General features: G+C 46.7%; 1 protein-coding gene across 1 annotated transcript; it reads right to left on the bottom strand.

Moving 5' to 3' along the window:
* Positions 1–1,936: 1,936 nt before the first annotated feature.
* Positions 1,937–15,795, bottom strand: LOC118785493 (inactive phospholipase C-like protein 1). The gene is made up of 8 exons (XM_036540182.1): positions 15,458–15,795; positions 11,564–12,181; positions 6,296–7,855; positions 5,659–6,021; positions 5,154–5,357; positions 4,945–5,020; positions 3,823–3,932; positions 1,937–2,883 (listed from the first exon to the last, which is right to left on the bottom strand). The coding sequence occupies exons 1-8, from the start codon at positions 15,641–15,643 to the stop codon at positions 2,779–2,781; spliced, it is 3,222 nt and encodes a 1,073-aa protein (XP_036396075.1). The 5' UTR covers positions 15,644–15,795; the 3' UTR covers positions 1,937–2,778.
* Between the last annotated feature and the right edge of the window lie 1,278 nt (positions 15,796–17,073).

A 17,073-nucleotide genomic window follows, 5' to 3' on the forward strand; every position in this document is an offset into this window, starting at 1 on the left:
AATGCTATTCAGGTTTTCCAGAAAAGCGGAGCAGGATTACGGCATAAAGGCAGTTCGGTGCGAGGGCCCGGGTGGCCCATTGACCGCTTGTTGGAACATGTCCCCGCCCACCTCACCACCCCCCCTCTCGCCAAATGCCAAGATCCCTGCCAGATTCAGGAGCTCAGATCAGTGAGATTATTGTGCTCCATCACATTGAATGGGCAAAAATGATTTCCTAAATGAATGAATTGGTGCTTTTCTGCATTCAACCAAATGACAAAAACAGGGAAAATACAGGCAGAGATGGGTTTGGGGGAGAAGGTCGGGGGTGGGGGGAAATGAGAGTGCCAGTCAAGTGGCTCTGCCAGCCAATAGCTCTCATCCAATCCTGCAGATTCATTGGCCAGTGAGCCTAAACAGAGAACAGAGCTCAGAATGTTGTGGAGCTGGATTGGGTGCAGGTTTGGTCCTGAGTTTAATTCATTGTCCTTTGATTTTAGCCAAAACCAGAAAGCACATGAGTTTGGAAAGCTCCTTCAACAGCTCAGCAAAACAAGGGCACATTCACCGAGACATGGAACAGAACAGTGAAGCAAATTATTTTCAGACATGGATGTGCAGATGTGTTGGCAAAAATGTTTTTATCAGTGTCAGTGAAGAACCACTTGAGAGCATTATAACAGTATACAGATGTTTATTTTTAACTGTGACAGGTTATCTTTTGCTTTTGGCTGTACACTCATTTCATGCTACCCATCAATTCCTGGTACCTCACAAATTGCATATGTTCAGTCTTCGAAGGCATATTATGTCAATACATTGCTCTATGCTACATATTAAATGATTATATCAATATTAGATCCATATCAAATATCCTATTTCTTTTACTATGGTAGTAACATTTCAAAGGGCAGCATAAATTGTCTAGACAAAGATGAATGCTTTAGAGTGGGTTCTTGCTTTTTCTCTTTTTTTAACAACTTTCCTATTTTTCCTTCAAAACAGTGTTCTGTGAGGCAAATAAAACATCTATTTACCTTTTATTTGATGGAATTTAATGAGACCAAATTATGTTGGAACAAACATCCACACAATTCAACACAAATAAAAAGGAATGAATGAAAGCACCACAGTCCAAACATATCTCCCCATTTCAGTGGCTGTAAATTTGGCACATAGGAGCCACTGTTCTGGTCGCTGCCCAGCTAGCCACAACTTTCTGATGGGAAACACGGTTTCTGCCAGGGTTAACTGGTTATTGACTATACTCTGCCCAGGGGGTAAGAAGACAAGGTAAAAGGCTAACAATGGAGAGAGTGGAGGCAGCCAATCTCTGGCTTGCCGAACTCCTGCAAAGAAGCCAAGATCTGGATTTATGACCATTTACAGTTATACATGGTAGTGAGTTATGCTCAGAACATCGTGATTAACCATACTTAATCTCAATTTATGTAGTGGCTTCTCTATAGGTATTTGTAACACACTGTAGCCTACATAAACTGAAAAAACTTTTGGTTGACACCACCGGGGAATGCTAGAAAGTTTCAGGTTGCCCGGCAACACAAAATTTCATGGAAATAACAGAACCAGTAACTCCACTTGCATTCAACACTTTCCAACATGAGCAGCAATGCTACAGAATCCAGTGACTTAACTGAGGTGCGGAAAAAAATAAAAAGTCCTTGCAAATAGGAAAAAAAACACGTTACACCTGCTGCTTTAAGAGACTGAGTGCACTCACTCAACGGGCAAAAACAAGGCCATTCAAAACAGATTTATCAATTTATAGCAATACTTCAACACAATATACAGTGTAAAATTAATTAATGTTCTTTGGTAAGCTAACCACCTGTGAATACAAAACAGGCAATGCAGGAGGTTTTACAAATGCATCTGCATTTCCTAACCCTTCGTACTTACTACTGGTAAATTGCCATAACCCCCATGGCTGGATTTCTTATTGTGCCTTTATATGTGCATTCTTGTTAATAGAGGTGTCTGCTGACTTACTACCAGTTTACTAAATTAAATATATGAAGAATACAGTCAGGCACACAGTTCCCAGCTCTGGGTAAAATTGGGAAATCTCGGCATTCAATATTTTTGAGTGGCTGTGATGGTCTCTACCAGATATTTCACATAAGTTTACATACATCAGTCAATACCACAATATGAATTCATCACATTTTTATTTGGTTAGACTCTCTTGTCCAGAGTGACTTCCATAGTTTATGGTTTTTGCATAGTATTTTTTACAGCTCGACATTCACTGATCCAATTCAGATTAGGTGCTTTATTGGATAAGGATAATATGGTTATGCTCCAACTGGTAACTCAGGGCAGATACTCTTTATCTATGGCTAGGATGATTACTCATGGTCCTGGAGGGCTGCAGTGTCTACAGGGCTACTCAACTGTAGTTCTGGAGGACTATTATTATAAACTCAACATTGCATTCATTCAGAAATAAATGGTTTGCTGTTTCAGCAGCACAAGAAAAGCAAATTAAATATTCATATATAATTAATTAAACATTAAGTATTAATTGAAAAGCTAATATTGGAAGAAAAACAAACATATTCAGTCAGGGGGCAGAAGTTCCAGATATATGCACAAATATAACCCTATAGTCCCATTACTCCACAGTGCAGCTACCAGCTAACACATCCTTTCTGTTCTTAAAATATGCCAGTAACCTTTTAAGTTGGCACTACTGTTAGGGCAAATTCATGAGAATGTTATGTTAGCACTTTGTTGAGCAGTCCTGATGTTACTGATGCATGCTGAATGTCCATGTTATTTAGCTGAAGAGGCCAGTCCGCTCTCCTCACAGTCCTGTGTCATCTGCCTTAGGGTGTCGAGAGCATCCACCTTGGCACTGTGCAGCAGCTCACACTGTCCCTAAAACAGAAAGAGAGAGACAGGACTGTTACACTGTCCTAAGACACAGAGACAGGGCTATTGCACTGTCCCTAAAACACATAGGCTGTGTCCCAATACAAAGTCAGCTGCCTTAGAAGGCAGCATTTGTAGGGAACATTTTCACTATTTTCACAATTTTGCACACTTGTCCTTCGTAGACATGTCCCAAACCGAAGTCATCATAAAATACGCCCTTCTAAGGTGCCTTATTTCAGTTAAATTTGAAGGGAGCATCCTTCGCCAGGTAGGGTATCCCATAAGTCTTTGCGATTACCTCAAGCTTCTCAACTTCCGTTAAATTAATGGCGGTTGAAAACACCACAGCGGTAGATGCAGTGGTAGCAGAGGAGCTCATTATAAATGTCCATATACAGCAAACTCTATAATTTGTTGCAGTTATATCTACAAAAAAACATTGTAATTATTTAATACACTGGAATAATGTACGTAATGTTTTTAGGCCTTGGTGAGCTTGCTAGTAAACACAGTTACATGAATGTTAAAATAATTTTCTCTCCAGGGACGCGAATGAGGGTCACCTATGGTGACCAGGGTGACTATGAGGTCACCCTGCCTTCAAAGTGAGTCCCGATTTCATTGCCTTTTGAGGTCCCTTTTCCATTAGGATGCTACCTTATAAGGGAGCTCACTTCTAAGGATGCAGACAGCACGCAGCTGACTTAGTATTGGGATACAACCATAGAGGGACAGGACTGTTACACTATCTTGAAACACAGAAAATGACAGTCTTCCTGAAACACAGACAGAGAGAGAAGACTGTCACACTGGTCTTGAAACACAGAGAAAGAGAAGGGACTGTTACACTGTCTCAAAAATAGAATGACAGCACTGTTACACAGTTCAAAACAGTATTGTGACAATGCCCTTGAAAAAGGCTCCATCCCCTTCCTGTCAAACCTTCAGCATAGTGATGTTCCAGGTGAAGCTCTCCACCACTTTACTCTGCTTCCGCCCCTTCAGTCCTTCCTCCTCCCCCAGCCTGGACAGGTCCTCCTGGAGCTCCATGCCTGATATGAGGAGATAGACTCAGTACAACCACTTTCTGGTTGCTGATTGACTGCTAATCTCATCCATCATCCTTACTGGGTACAGATATACACTATATGGACAAAAGTATTCGGACGCCTGACCATTACATTGTAATGACATTGTATTCAAATTCAAAACATATACTTTAATATGGAGTTGGTCCCCCTTTTGCAGCTATAACAGCTTCCACTCTTCTTGGAAGGCTTTCCACAAGATTTTGGAGTGTTTCTGTGGGAACTTTCTGTGTGCCCTTTCATTCTGTATAGCATTTATGAGGTCAGGCACTGATGTTGGACGAGAAGGCGTGGCTTGCAATCTCCGTTCCAGTTCATCCCAAAGGTGCTCGATGGGGTTGAGGTCAGGGCTCTGTGCGGGCCAGTCAAGTTTTTCCACACCAAACTCATCAAACCTTGTCTTTATAGTCCTTGCTTTGTGCACTGGGGCACAGTCATGTTGGAATAGAAAAGGGCCTTCCCCAAACTGTTGCCACAAAGTTGGAAGCATAGCTTTGTCCAAGATGTCTTGGTATGCTGAAGCATTAAGATTGCCCTTCACTGGAGATAAGGGGCCTAGCCCAAACCCTGAAAAACAGGTGTGGCCAAATACTTTTGTCCATATAGTGTATCACCAGACCCAATCTGTCCCTAACCTCGGTGTCAAGAGGAAGCTGAGAAAGGTGGTCCTAACTATCTAATGTTTCCATATCTTTCCTCTCACCTCAGGCTCTCATGGCCCCACCCGTCACTCTGCCCCACCCACACCCACACCCCTGTTCCTACCCCTGTCGCAATGACCGCCTTCTCCCAGATCTGCCCAATCCATGCCCCCCTCCTTGTTTCTGTTTGTCTTCCCTAAACCCCTCTGCCCAGCCCACCTGCCCACTCTGCCCTGTGCCAACCCCCTTTCCTAAGTCTCTAAATGTCCCACCCCTGTCTCGTTCCTCTTCCTTAGGTATTTCTCTCTAACCCCGTCTCTGGCCCTGCCCCTCACCCTGTCTGTGCACCTGGGCGATCCTCTCGCATATGCCATCCGCTCTCTCAATCAGCTGCCTGTGTGCAGAGATCATCTGAGAGAAATGGACACACAGGCATGAGTTCAGACAGCTGCATGTTCATGGATGATCTTAGTACAGTCTGGGAGGTTCTGCTCTCAGGGCAGCCTGGCACCCACTGTTCTCAGTGCAGTCTGGAGATACCCACCCTGTCATAGGCACTGAGAAGTTTGTGGGCGGAGTCAGGCAGGTTGCAAAGTGCCTCCAGGTGGGGGTATCCCTCTCTCTGGGCCAGACTGACCCCTGGGGTCCCCTCTGCAGTGTGCAGGTGAGTGGCCAGGGTCTGAATGCACTGCTGCGGTTTGGCCACTAGGGGGAGCCCACATAGCTCTTTGAGAGTGTCCATGGCATTCTGAATGAACAAACACAATGTTCTCACAAACAGGGGCAATAAGAACATACATTAAATTACATAACATCAGACACACACAGACGCACACACACAAACACAAAACATATCCAATGAGACAGAATGATTATCATCCCTGAAAACAGAATGCGCCCCCCATATCCATAAGTGTAATAATATTGCATCCTGAAACAGATTGCAGCCACTCTCTGACATGTGCGAGCTGTCCAACAGTCCCCGTGGCCACCATTGCTGTGACTGCACCATTTCCCCTAGTGATGAGTTCAACTGCGATTGTACCCACCTGTGTGCTCTCCCGCAGGTCAACAGCCTCTCTAAGGGGGGCTGCTGCGGAGAGGAAGATGTCATCCAGGGCATTGATAGCAGTGTGGCGGAGGGTGATGTAGTTGTGGCTCTGCCTCGGCCCCCTCCTTGCGGACGGTACCTTCTTCTGGGCCTTTCCCCCGCCCTGGCAGTTGGCAACAGAGACGTGGATGAAGAGGCTTGCGTGGGGCAGTGGGTCGCCGGCCGGGCCCATCAGAGGCACGTTGCGGTAGCCCAGCTGCAGGCACTTGAAGGCCACGCAGTACTGCCCAATGAAATCATCATCGATGTAGTCATCATCCAGAACCACGAAGCGCAGCAGAGCCAGCTGAGGCATGCTCACCTGGGATAAGGGCAATGTCATATATTCACCCATATACACACATGCACAGAAACTACCACATGCACACTAAAACACAAATGCATGATCACACTAATACACTTATGCATATACAAGCTGACATAAGCACACATAAAAAAATATTCATGAATACACTGACACACGTACATGCAGGCACATATGCACGGACAAGCATGCACAGGCACCCATGTACACACACAGACACACACACATACATGCACTGTAAGCTACTCCATTGGGAGGCCACTGTCCTGACCTGGAACTCGAAGGTCTCGTCAAAAAGCAGGTCGTCCTGGTTCTGCGCGGCGGTGCGGGTGCGCTGTTCGGCACAGTCGGCCGGAACGCCATGCAGCTCCAGCACCACATAGGGATCAATGACCTCACCCTTTGACCCTGAGCCCTGCGGCTTAGGCAGGCCATGGGCACCGATGACTTTGAGGCGCAGGGTCTGAGGGGGCTTGCCTGATGGCCCATCCCAGGGCCCGCCCTGGCGCAGGCGAAATGGACACAGCACATAGCCACAGTGCCCATTCTCTGCAAATCGGGCACGGTATAGGTCCAGCATGGCGCCAGGGGTGTGTGGATTCATGGCCACCAGCTGGCAGCCTCCCCTCCAGTAGGGCTGAGGGTTGGGATTGCTGAGGTCCAGGCCTGCCAAGCCGGGTCGCACCTGGGTGAGCGTCCATCTGGTGAAGCTCTCCAGCTCCTCTGGGGCCTCGTTGGCCAGCCTTCCCGCCTCTGCCTTCTCCAGGGAGCAGAGCGTCCAGCAGGGGTTGTCCTGAGGAGCAGGGGATTCAGGGGGCGCTGAGCCCTGTTGTGTACCCTGCCATTTGTAGAAGGCCTGGTTACCAGTCAGTGCTAAGGCCATCAGGTCTGACAGCTCCCGACACAGACGAAACCGGTGGGGCTGCGCTGTCTCGACAGCCCCCAGCCCCCCCCCCCCACCTGCATTCACCCATTGGCCCCCCGCCTCTTCCTCATCCTCCAACACCTCTCCCTCCAAGCCGTCAACCCCCAGGGGCAGCCTTATCCCTGCCAGAATCACCCGACCCTTCAGCTCCTCCGGGGAGGGCAGCTGGGCAGGCCCCTGTCCTGGGGACGAGGTCTGGGGGGCATAGAGATAGGCCCCGAGCACCTCACGCAGGTGCCGGGCGATGGCACGTTGCTGGCCCAGGGAGCAGCGCTGATGCAGGCAGACCAGTAAGGGGAAAGGCGAGGTCAGGAAGGCGTGCTTGCTGACTACCTTGAGGGCGCTGTGCAGGGTGATGGGCGGGGCTTGCGAGTAGAGACCCGCCCCCAGCAGGGGCTCCCCCTCAGGCCCGTCACTCACCCCCAGATCCAGGCAGCGGTATCCAGCCTGCAGTGCCCCCACCAGTGCCCCCAGGTCGGCACGGTCCTCCAGCATGTAGGAGCGGCAGCAGGTACTGATATAGTAGTGCTGGAGGGGGAGGGTCATGTCCTGGCACACACACAGGTGTGCCGGATCTGACAACTGGCACTCGGGTGACTGCAGATAGCGGGTGAAGCCATCCAGGCCCAGCAGACTGTGCTTGCGGGCCACCACAGAGGGCTCAAAGCTCTGTGCAATTTCCAGTTGGCTCTCGGCCACTGCACAGGGTAGGCCCTGCTCCACTTCCAGGAAGCGCAGCATGTCCTGGGCCTCCAGGCACTCACGGTCCTGGGACAGCTGCACCAACAGGAAGTAGACGTCGGGACGTGTGCACAGCTCGCAGTATGCCTCCTGGAACTCCTCCAGGGTTACGTGGGATGTCAGCTTCCCCTTGCTGTGCTGAATCTCCTTAAAGCGGAGACGGACCTTGGGGGGGGGGGGGGGGTCAACCAAAACAGAACAGGGGAGTGTTTTGAAGACAGAGAAGGACAGAGGAAGGAAGGGAGAAAGACAGAGACAAAGGGAGGGAGAGAAAGATAGAATTAATAAAATATTATATTTTATTGTGGATGTACATTTATCATGGCAAGTTAGCATATTGGTTTGACGTGAACTGAACACACAGATAGAGAGAGAAAGAGAGAGGGGGTAGGAGGTAAGAGTAACAGTTGCCACTATTGTGTTTTTTTTTTGGTCGGCAAATGGACTGCTTTTATATAGCACTTTTCTGCTCATTTTGAGTACTCAAAGCACTTTATAGTTATATGCCTCACATCTACCTATCAGTGGCAGAGGCTGCCATACAAGGTACCAACTGGCCACTGGGAGCAGTTTGGGGTTCAGTGTCTTGCTCAAGGACACTTAGACATTCTGCAAGGAGGAGCCAGATTCGGTCCAGGGACCTTCCAATCCCCAGTCAACTGCTCTACGTCCTGAGCCACTGTTGCTGGTGTCACTGATCAAATGGTACAGCTGGTGTCGTGTGAACATGATGCTGTGCTCAGCCCCTGGCTGCTGTGACAGTCTGCACTGGGGAGCCAGTCCGTCCCCTCTGCCCTTCCTGCTGCCACAAGGTTCTCCCATACTGCAGTTTCACAACTGAATAGTGATGTGCAGTACGTGAACGAACAAATCTTTTTGAACAACTCTTTGAGGTGTATTGAGTATACTGGATCGCTAGTCAAAAAGATTTGTTCCTTCCTCTTTGCAAACATGCACGCTGATTAGCTGGCATAGCAGCTATTACTTTCCCTCCAGTGGATATTAGCTATGCTAGCTATAGCTATGCTATGAAGCAGCCTATCACAAAACTGTATCAGCAGTATGTTTATGACGACAACTAGCCAATGGCTGAAATGCTAAAACACTCGAAGCACCTCCCACTGGCCAACTCGGCACAGTGGCTCAGTGACTGTGCTGACCATGGTGACTACAGCATGTGACTGACTCTGGAAGACTCAAAACACCCCCACTGTGTACTGTGTACTGAATGACCTGATGTATTTTTGACAAGTTCTCAGTCCAACGGTTCCTTCAGACTTGAAAGATTCTTTGACTATGCTGACGATGTGGGACAATGCAAAAGACCCGGTGACTATGAAGACTCGAAACGCCCCCACTGTGTACTGTGTATTGAATGACCTGATATACTGTTGACAAATTCTCAGTACAACGGTTCCTTCACACTCAAAACATTCTCTGACTATGCTGACTATGAGACCAGAAATGTTCTCAGTACAATGGTTCCATACGACTCCTAAGAGTACAGCGTGAAACGCCCTCTAATGACCTGAATCACTGTGTTGAATAGTTCAATAAACTACAGTGGTTTTGTGGGTTGTTTTAATTATGATGCTTAGACTACATAATATATTGTAGCAGTTGATAATTAGCCACTGCTGCTAAGGAAGTGTGTGTTCCCATGATTTTTTGTTTGTTGTTAGCTTTTCTTTATGATTAATGTTTTTCCTTTAAGACTTTGTAGGCTATGTTACTTTCTTTCACAGTTATGTTAGGTCGTGTGTGTGTGTGTGTGTGTATTTATGTAGGAGACCCCATGTGTTTGTTCAGTGCATTTAATGAACTACCATATGTGTGACAGAGCGGGGGCAGTTACATGCCTTCACTGTCACACTAGGATTTGAGCGGTGACTACAAGTATATTAAAATGTTTGGGCTCGGTTAGTTCAAAACTTGTAAAACAAAGTTTTTTTCTTCGGATATAAGCATGGCTCTTTTTCCTCAGTGCATTTTTTTAGTTTTAGCAAATGACATGTACTTATTATATATGTTAAAATGTGTGGTTCTATTACTTTCCTAAAGACAAAGTATACTGTCAGTACTCCGGCCCCCTAGCTGTTGTTTTTGTGTTTTCCCCATCTGTCACTGTGGCCCATGTGCTTTTGTTTATTGTTTTCCTTGTGTTCCAGCCCTGCCTCGCTCTCCTCCCTGTCTCCGCCCGCCTGATCACCTGATCGTCTCCACCTGCCTGTCTGCACACCTGCTTCCCATCATCTCATCAGTCCAGCCCTGTATCTACCCTGCTTGTCTCTGTCCTGTTGCCAGTTCATTGCAGTGTGTTTGTACCTGTCTCGGTCCCACCGTGTTTTCTGCCTGATCGCTGTTCCCTGAATCGACCCTGCCTGTGCTTTGACCTTGCTCCCGCCTGCTGCCCTGCCTTGTTCACCTGATCTACCTGACTACCTGGTTTGACCCTACCTGTCCCCGTCTTTGATTCCTGACTGCGCTCGGACTGCCCGCCTGGTCTCTACCCTGCCTGTTTTGTTACGATTCTGCCCTGCATCCTTAATAAAGCCACTTAGAATCTGGAGCTCTCGTGGTCCTAGCCTGAGTCCTTGCCTGTGCCCTGACATATTGTTTGCATACTTTGTTTGAATAGCATGGTGCAGTTTCACGTAATGGATATTACGATTTAAATATTATTCATTTCATTGACATTTGGTTTCGCACGTGCTGTTTTGCCGCAGAGCAGGCTAATAATGGACATGATGTTTGGAACAATGTAGGGTAATTTTTAAAATGCAATAAAACTATTTACAGATTTGTGTATGCTGCCTGACCAGAGATGGAAATTAATGAATCAGTGAGTCAAAAATTTTAATCATTTTATTGTACTGAACGAAAGGAACCGAATCACTAAAAAGAATCGCTTTGAACACCACTACTATTGACAGATAGAGACTCACTGACACACTCTGACCCTGAGGCTCTGTCAAACAGTGAGGACCTGCATCCAATAGGAACAGGCCCATAAATCAGTGCTTAATTCACTGTGTAGCTCAGTGGTTAAGGTGTTTGCTTTGATTCTGAATTGACCTCTACAGCCTGGTTTTAATCCCAGATGTGTCATTTGCCAAAAATGAACAGGAGGCCACAGAAGTGGAACAATATTGGCTTCATTCCACTGAGGATAGAGGTGAATACGTTGGCTAGGGTTTCCTTGTGTCATGGATCTCAAGGTATTCTGCGATTCGTCAGCCTCCTGTGAGTTGCTCAGATGACCTTAACAGAGGAGTGCCTGTCCTCCAATGAGCTCCTACTCTACTGTAGTGTGCCCTGTGATTTGTAGTGTGAAAAACACTACTCCTGAGCAAATGCAAATTGCTGTGAGACAAACCTAATATACAATTGACAAATTCCAAAAATAGGGTTGCATAAAGGAGGAAAATACAAAAATGTTTGTGATGAAATGAAACCACACTGTCAGAAGCATTCTCCTATATGTTAATGGCCATGATTTTGGGGGAATGAGGGTATTTTTTGGGGCATAAAATGTATATAGAACAGTATATAAAGGCACTAATTAAAAAGCACATTACAGACATTTTTGCATTATTACAACCATTAAATAAAACAAACAATCAACAATTAATAAAGCCAACAGACTTCTAATACACTGAGAAGCAGCTGGTTGCCTGGGAGAACATTCACTTGTGCTTTTTTGTTTTTAATTGGCATAGATTATGAATGTGTTAAGTGCATATGTTTCCAAACAAGTGTTGGGTGACCTTGCTTAATGAAGATTCCCTGTATTCAGGCTGTATATAGCATTCTAAACAGGATGGGACCATCTGCTAAATGTCATTATCGATAACAATAATAAATATTAAGCACCTTGGCCTCCTTGATGCTGGGGCAGAGCCTGCAGATGGTTGCCACAGCGATGTCTTCAGATATGATGCCATGCCCGTCCTCATCGACCTTACTGAACTCCTCCGCCAGCCAACTGCGGCGCATCCGACTGCCGGGGCTGCCCCCTGCCCCTTCCTCGGCCCCGCCCCCAGTCATGGCCGCCGGGTGGCTCAACAAGTAGCGCAGCCCTGTCACCCAGATGTTGGCGGCATCAGCCGAGAGAGCCACCAGGTCCAGTGTGCGGCGGTCGTCGCCGTGGATGATGGAGAAGGCTGCCTCCTCTGGCAGTCGCTCTGTGGGGCCGTGCTGCTGGAAGGCGTCGGTGGTCTTGCCCGTGCGGACCTCCCGGATAGTGGCCAGGTCCAGGCGGGCATGGTCTGTGTCCTTCTTTGAGGGCTCCCATCGCAGGCAGGTCTGCTCCGGGTCCAGGGTGTAGAAGCGGCAGTACATGCGGCCGTTGGGACGCACCTTGCGCAGCTCACAGCCACCCTGCATGAACACCAGGCAGTCAGCCGCGCTGCTCACCTTCCTCTCTGACGGCGTGCTGCTGAATGACACTGTCTTCTTACGCCCGCCCCCTGCCCTCTGAGCTGAGGGGTCCTAAGACAGATGGAGAGAAAGAAGGGGAACGAGGGAAGAGAAGGTGGCGGAGAGGGGAGATGGAGGTCAGAGAGAGAAACTAACAGTGTAATTACTTGTCACCATTACTATAAAATGAAGCACAGAAATGATTCAGCATTCCTTGTATGTATCTCAACAGTCATAGTGGCCTCTGTAAGGGATATGGCTACCGCTTCCCGTGTTCTATGTCTCATTTAGTTAATGTTTTTTGCCTGTGTTAATTAGTTATTGTTTACACTTGGTGTGTGTGTGTGTGTGTGTGTGTGTGTGTGTGTGTGTGTGTGTGTGTGTGTGTGTGTGCATGTGTGTGTGTGTGTGTGTGTGTGTGTGTATGTGTGTGAACTCTTGTACCAACCTTGTTTTGTTTCTCCTGAGTTTCCAGTAAAGATAACTTGGTTTTCTTTGAATCAAACCTCTTGTGTCCTGAGTCATCTCTGCATCTGGATTCTCCCTGCTTCTTGTCATAGCCTCACTTATTAGTTATGAGTCTCCTGCTACATGGTCTCCAACGATCTGGGGACATTCTCCACCAACAGTGGAGATGACTTAAAAAGCATGCTCCTCTTAGCCCAATCAACATGCAAACAGGTATCTTTGCAAAATTTACTAGCTAGCTAGTTTTCAAAAATGATCACAACATCATTCTGATACACTGTTACTTTTGTAGCTAGTTACCTATTGAAGCTTCCTAGCGAGATTCACTTTGCAGCACTTTGCAGCTGTACATCTTGACTTTACACTGATGAGACAAAACATTATGACCACTCACAGGTGAACCGAATAACGTTGATCATCTCCAAACAAGGACACATGTCAAGGTCTTGGTAGATTACATAGTAAGTGAACGATCAGTTCTAGTAGTCAATGTGTTGGATGCAGGACAGGAGTAAAGACCTGAGCGACTTTGACAAGGGCCAAATTGTTATGGCCAGATGACTGGGTAAGAGCATCTCTGAAATGGCAAGGCTTGTGGGGTGCTCCCAGTCAGCAGTGGTGAGTACTTACTGACAGTGGTCCGAGGAGGCACAAACCACAAACCAGCGACAGGGTGTTGGGCACCCAAGGCTCATCAATGTGCCAAGAAAATGAAGGCTATCCCATCTGGTCCGAATTGACAGAAGGTCTACCGTGGCACAAGTCACAGAAAATTTTAATGATGGTTACGGGAGGAAAGTGTCACAACACACAGTACATCGCACCCTGCTGCATATGGGGCTGCATAGCCGCAGACCAATCAGAATGCCCATGGTTACCCCGTCCACCATCGAAAGCGCCTACAATGGGCACACGAGCGTCAGAACTGGACCTTGGAGCAGTGGAAGAAGGTCACCTGGTGTGATGAGTCCCGTTTTCTTTGAGGTCACGTGGATGGCAGCGTACACATGCGCCGTTTACCTGGGGAACTGATGGCACCAGGATGCACTGTGGGAAGACGACAAGCCAGTGGAAGGAGTGTGATGCTCTGGGCAATGTTCTGCTGGGAAACCCTGGGTCCGGTCATTCATGTCGGCGTCAATTTGACACGTGCCATAGTTGCAGACCAGGTACACCCCTTCACGGCAATGGTATTCCCTGATGGCAGTGGCCTCTTTCAGCAGGATAATGCGCCCTGCCACACTGCACACACTGGTTTGAGGAACATGATGAAGTGTTTAAGGTGTTGCCCTGGACTCCAAATTCTCCAGATCTAAATCCATTTGAGCATCTGTGGGATGTGCTGGACCGACAAGTCCGAACCATGGCGACTCCACCTTGCAACTTAGGACTTGAAGGATCTGCTGCTAATGTTTTGGTGCCAGATACCACAGGACACCTTCAGGGGTCTTGTAGAGTCGATGCCTCGGTGGGTCAGCGCTGTTTTGGCAGCACACGGAGGACCAACAGCATATTAGGCAGGTGGTTATAATGTTTTGGCTCATCAGTGTATATGATCTACACGGAACATTTACTTGACCCTGCAGGCAGAATTGCCTTGATTCTTGCAAATAAGGACTGTATCTGTTAAATATCCTGGTGATGACAAAAATGTCATAAGGTATATAGTTAAGGTAATAAATGCTAATATTTGAATGTACTTTATTTATAACCTCTCACCCTCATCTCCACACACACAGCCTCACAGTCCTGTGACCAGCATCAGATGCAGTGACTCAGAGCTGTGAATTCTGCACCAGTAGCAGGATGATACGGAGAGACAAGGAGGGCACTCAACCACCTACCCCTTGTGCTGGCAGAATAACACACACACACACACACACACACACACACACACACACGCACACTCCTAAACATATGCACACAGGATCACACATACACAAACACACACCATAAGCACATTTTTAATTTTGCTATTGAACAATCAGCTAGAAACTGTAAGAAACTCTTGATCAGAAATAGACTTCTGCTTCATTTTAAAGGGCCACATCCATGCAACAAATCATAAACTCCACTTTAGGAGGACATGGTAATATATTATTTGATAGTAAATAGTAAGCAACTTATGTGAAGGTGGTGTTTTGCAAACTATAGTTACACCGCTTGTCAACAGTGCATGATAGTGTGTTGATTCACAAAATAAAATTTTAAAAACCTGCAAAAACCCAATACTATTAAAATATATCAGAACTCTATACTGAAAAAATCTATAAAATAATCTCAAACTTCAAAGACAAACATTTTGGATAGTATGAAATGTATGCTTTTATGCAATTTCTGCATGTTTGTTCGTTTAGATAATGGAACCCAGGCTAATGTGTCTCAGGTTCTTCAGGCGTACAAGTCTCCAGTACAGTTGTCCCCAGATGATCCCACATCACTGAAGCCATGCGCCGCACGTAATGCAAAAAGTAAAAGAAAACGCTAAACACTTTAAACCGTAGCCTATTCCTTTTCTGTTCTTCCACAATTGCAAATCAGCCTTCTGGTGGTACTTATTTTCTCCAGTTTGGTGGAACGTTTCATAAATATTACATACATGTTTCTAAAAGAGATAACTGTGGGATTCTCCCTGTCGTACAGTTTATGTTCCTCCTTGCTTAATCGCATGAGAACTTGAACCTCCTGGTGTCGCATTTGTCAGCCAATGTGCTGGTTAAACGCATCAATATACATAGGGGAGGCGAATTTATTCGCTTTAAGGTCAAGTGCACGTAATTCCTATATTGAAGGACGCTCTGTTGTTCGATCTGATCTGATCTGTCGCTGCTACTACACAAATGCCTCCAGGACAACAAAAACGAAAACGGTAAGTCATACCTTGATAATGCTGCTGCGGCGGGGAGCCGTTTTAACCGCCTCTAGGAGAGCGGTGTCCGAGTCCTGACCTCCCGGGCTGGAGCATCTTGTCACCGGCAGGATCACCCCACACCGCCTTCCTGTCCTCGACACTCTCCCCGGGCGGCACTCCGGGGCGCCGTCGCTAGAGCACTCCAGCTCCGACATCACAAATAGTGCAAGAAAATAAAATGGAACTATTCACTGAACTCTGGGCAGTTAAAAGCTTGTCATGAGTTAACTCTTGACTTGCGTTTTGGGGTACCGTCTAGAAAAGAAAATCTGTGACCACTTAAAGGCTGGAATTTCAGACAAACACCGAAGGGATCGGTCTTAGTGACAAACTAATTAATCTAGTTTTCTTAGCCACGTCGTGCATGCCACCGAGACTCTCCAGACATCCCCTAGCGGGCAGTCACGGTTCCTCATCTACTGCTCAACTTCGAGACTGTTCAGATACACGCTGTGTAGACGTAGACTTTATCACAGTTCTGCGTGCATGATTTACTGGGGATTTTTTAAAAATCCCTGGAAAAACAGTTTGCGTGCATCTTTTGCCAACAGCTTGGGTCTGCGGAACTGTCAACACAGAGTATGTTCCTTTACTAAATTTAAAGTATGCACACGCCTAAAGTGGGCATCCGATTTTTCTGTACTCAAAAAGTGATGCCTTCCATTATCTGTCTCCTGGGATCTTTCCTAAGGAAAAGAATGAGCAGTTGCTAGGCTTTACATTACAACATGCAGCCCTCCATGAGAATATTTCTTTATTCGATATGATGCCAGTGTCTCCCATGAAGTCACAGTCCGCAAGTGAGAAGAACAAAGGACACCTGACAGCAAGAGCCCCCTCTCAACCCTCTCTGCTGCGTCAAAGTTCTCTATCAGAAGTGTGACCAATGCTTCCACGTAGGAATCAACTTCAGAGTTAAAACAATCTAAACCGCCAAAACACTGAGCTTTTAGCAAGGGCTAATCAGAGGTCAGTGGTCTAGACTTAATTCTAGAATTCTAGGGTATCTGAATGCATGGGCGTAAATTACGGGGGTGATGGGGGTGGGGGGGTTGTAACCCCCCCAATAATTAAAACCGGCCAATACAGCCCCCCCAAATAATCATATTTGTGCAGACCTCAACCCCCCCAATGTTCAACCCAAAGTTACGCCCTTGTCTGAATGTTTTATTAGCGCCGTGGGATAGTATATGTTTGACTTCTGGACGCAGTTTGAGGGTTCCAAAGAGATTCAGATAATCTGCGTCATAATGATGTCACCATTCAAAAATGCACAACCAATTAATTTCACTTGTGGTTTATGACCCTGAAATTGAAGATAACTAGATGATGTAGATTGTGCGATTTTGTTATAGTGACAAGAGGAGTCATGTCTTTAAGTGAGAAATCAGTATGCAAGCAACACTCACCATGTAGTAACTGCATGTTTGATTAATGCTGGAACTATTGGCACCAGTCAAGCAGACAGGATACTGGCACATGTTTGCAAGGCACTCTAATCCACAGTGATTATTGGGGTTGCATTGTAATGGAGGTTTAACACTGTGACACATGAGCCATGACAAAAAATGAATTACTTCACAGT

The sequence above is a fragment of the Megalops cyprinoides genome, chromosome 11 (assembly GCF_013368585.1).
Source record: "Megalops cyprinoides isolate fMegCyp1 chromosome 11, fMegCyp1.pri, whole genome shotgun sequence".
Classification (NCBI taxonomy): Eukaryota; Metazoa; Chordata; class Actinopteri; order Elopiformes; family Megalopidae; genus Megalops; species Megalops cyprinoides.

Coding starts and splice junctions, on each gene's coding strand:
- LOC118785493 (XM_036540182.1), bottom strand. CDS start 15,643: ATGTCGGAGCTGGAGTGCTCTAGCGACGGCGCCCCGGAGTGCCGCCCG. Junction 12,182..15,457: donor GCCGCAGCAGCATTATCAAG/GTATGACTTACC, acceptor CATCTGTCTTAG/GACCCCTCAGCTCAGAGGGC. Junction 5,358..5,658: donor ACCTGCGGGAGAGCACACAG/GTGGGTACAATC, acceptor TTGTTCATTCAG/AATGCCATGGACACTCTCAA.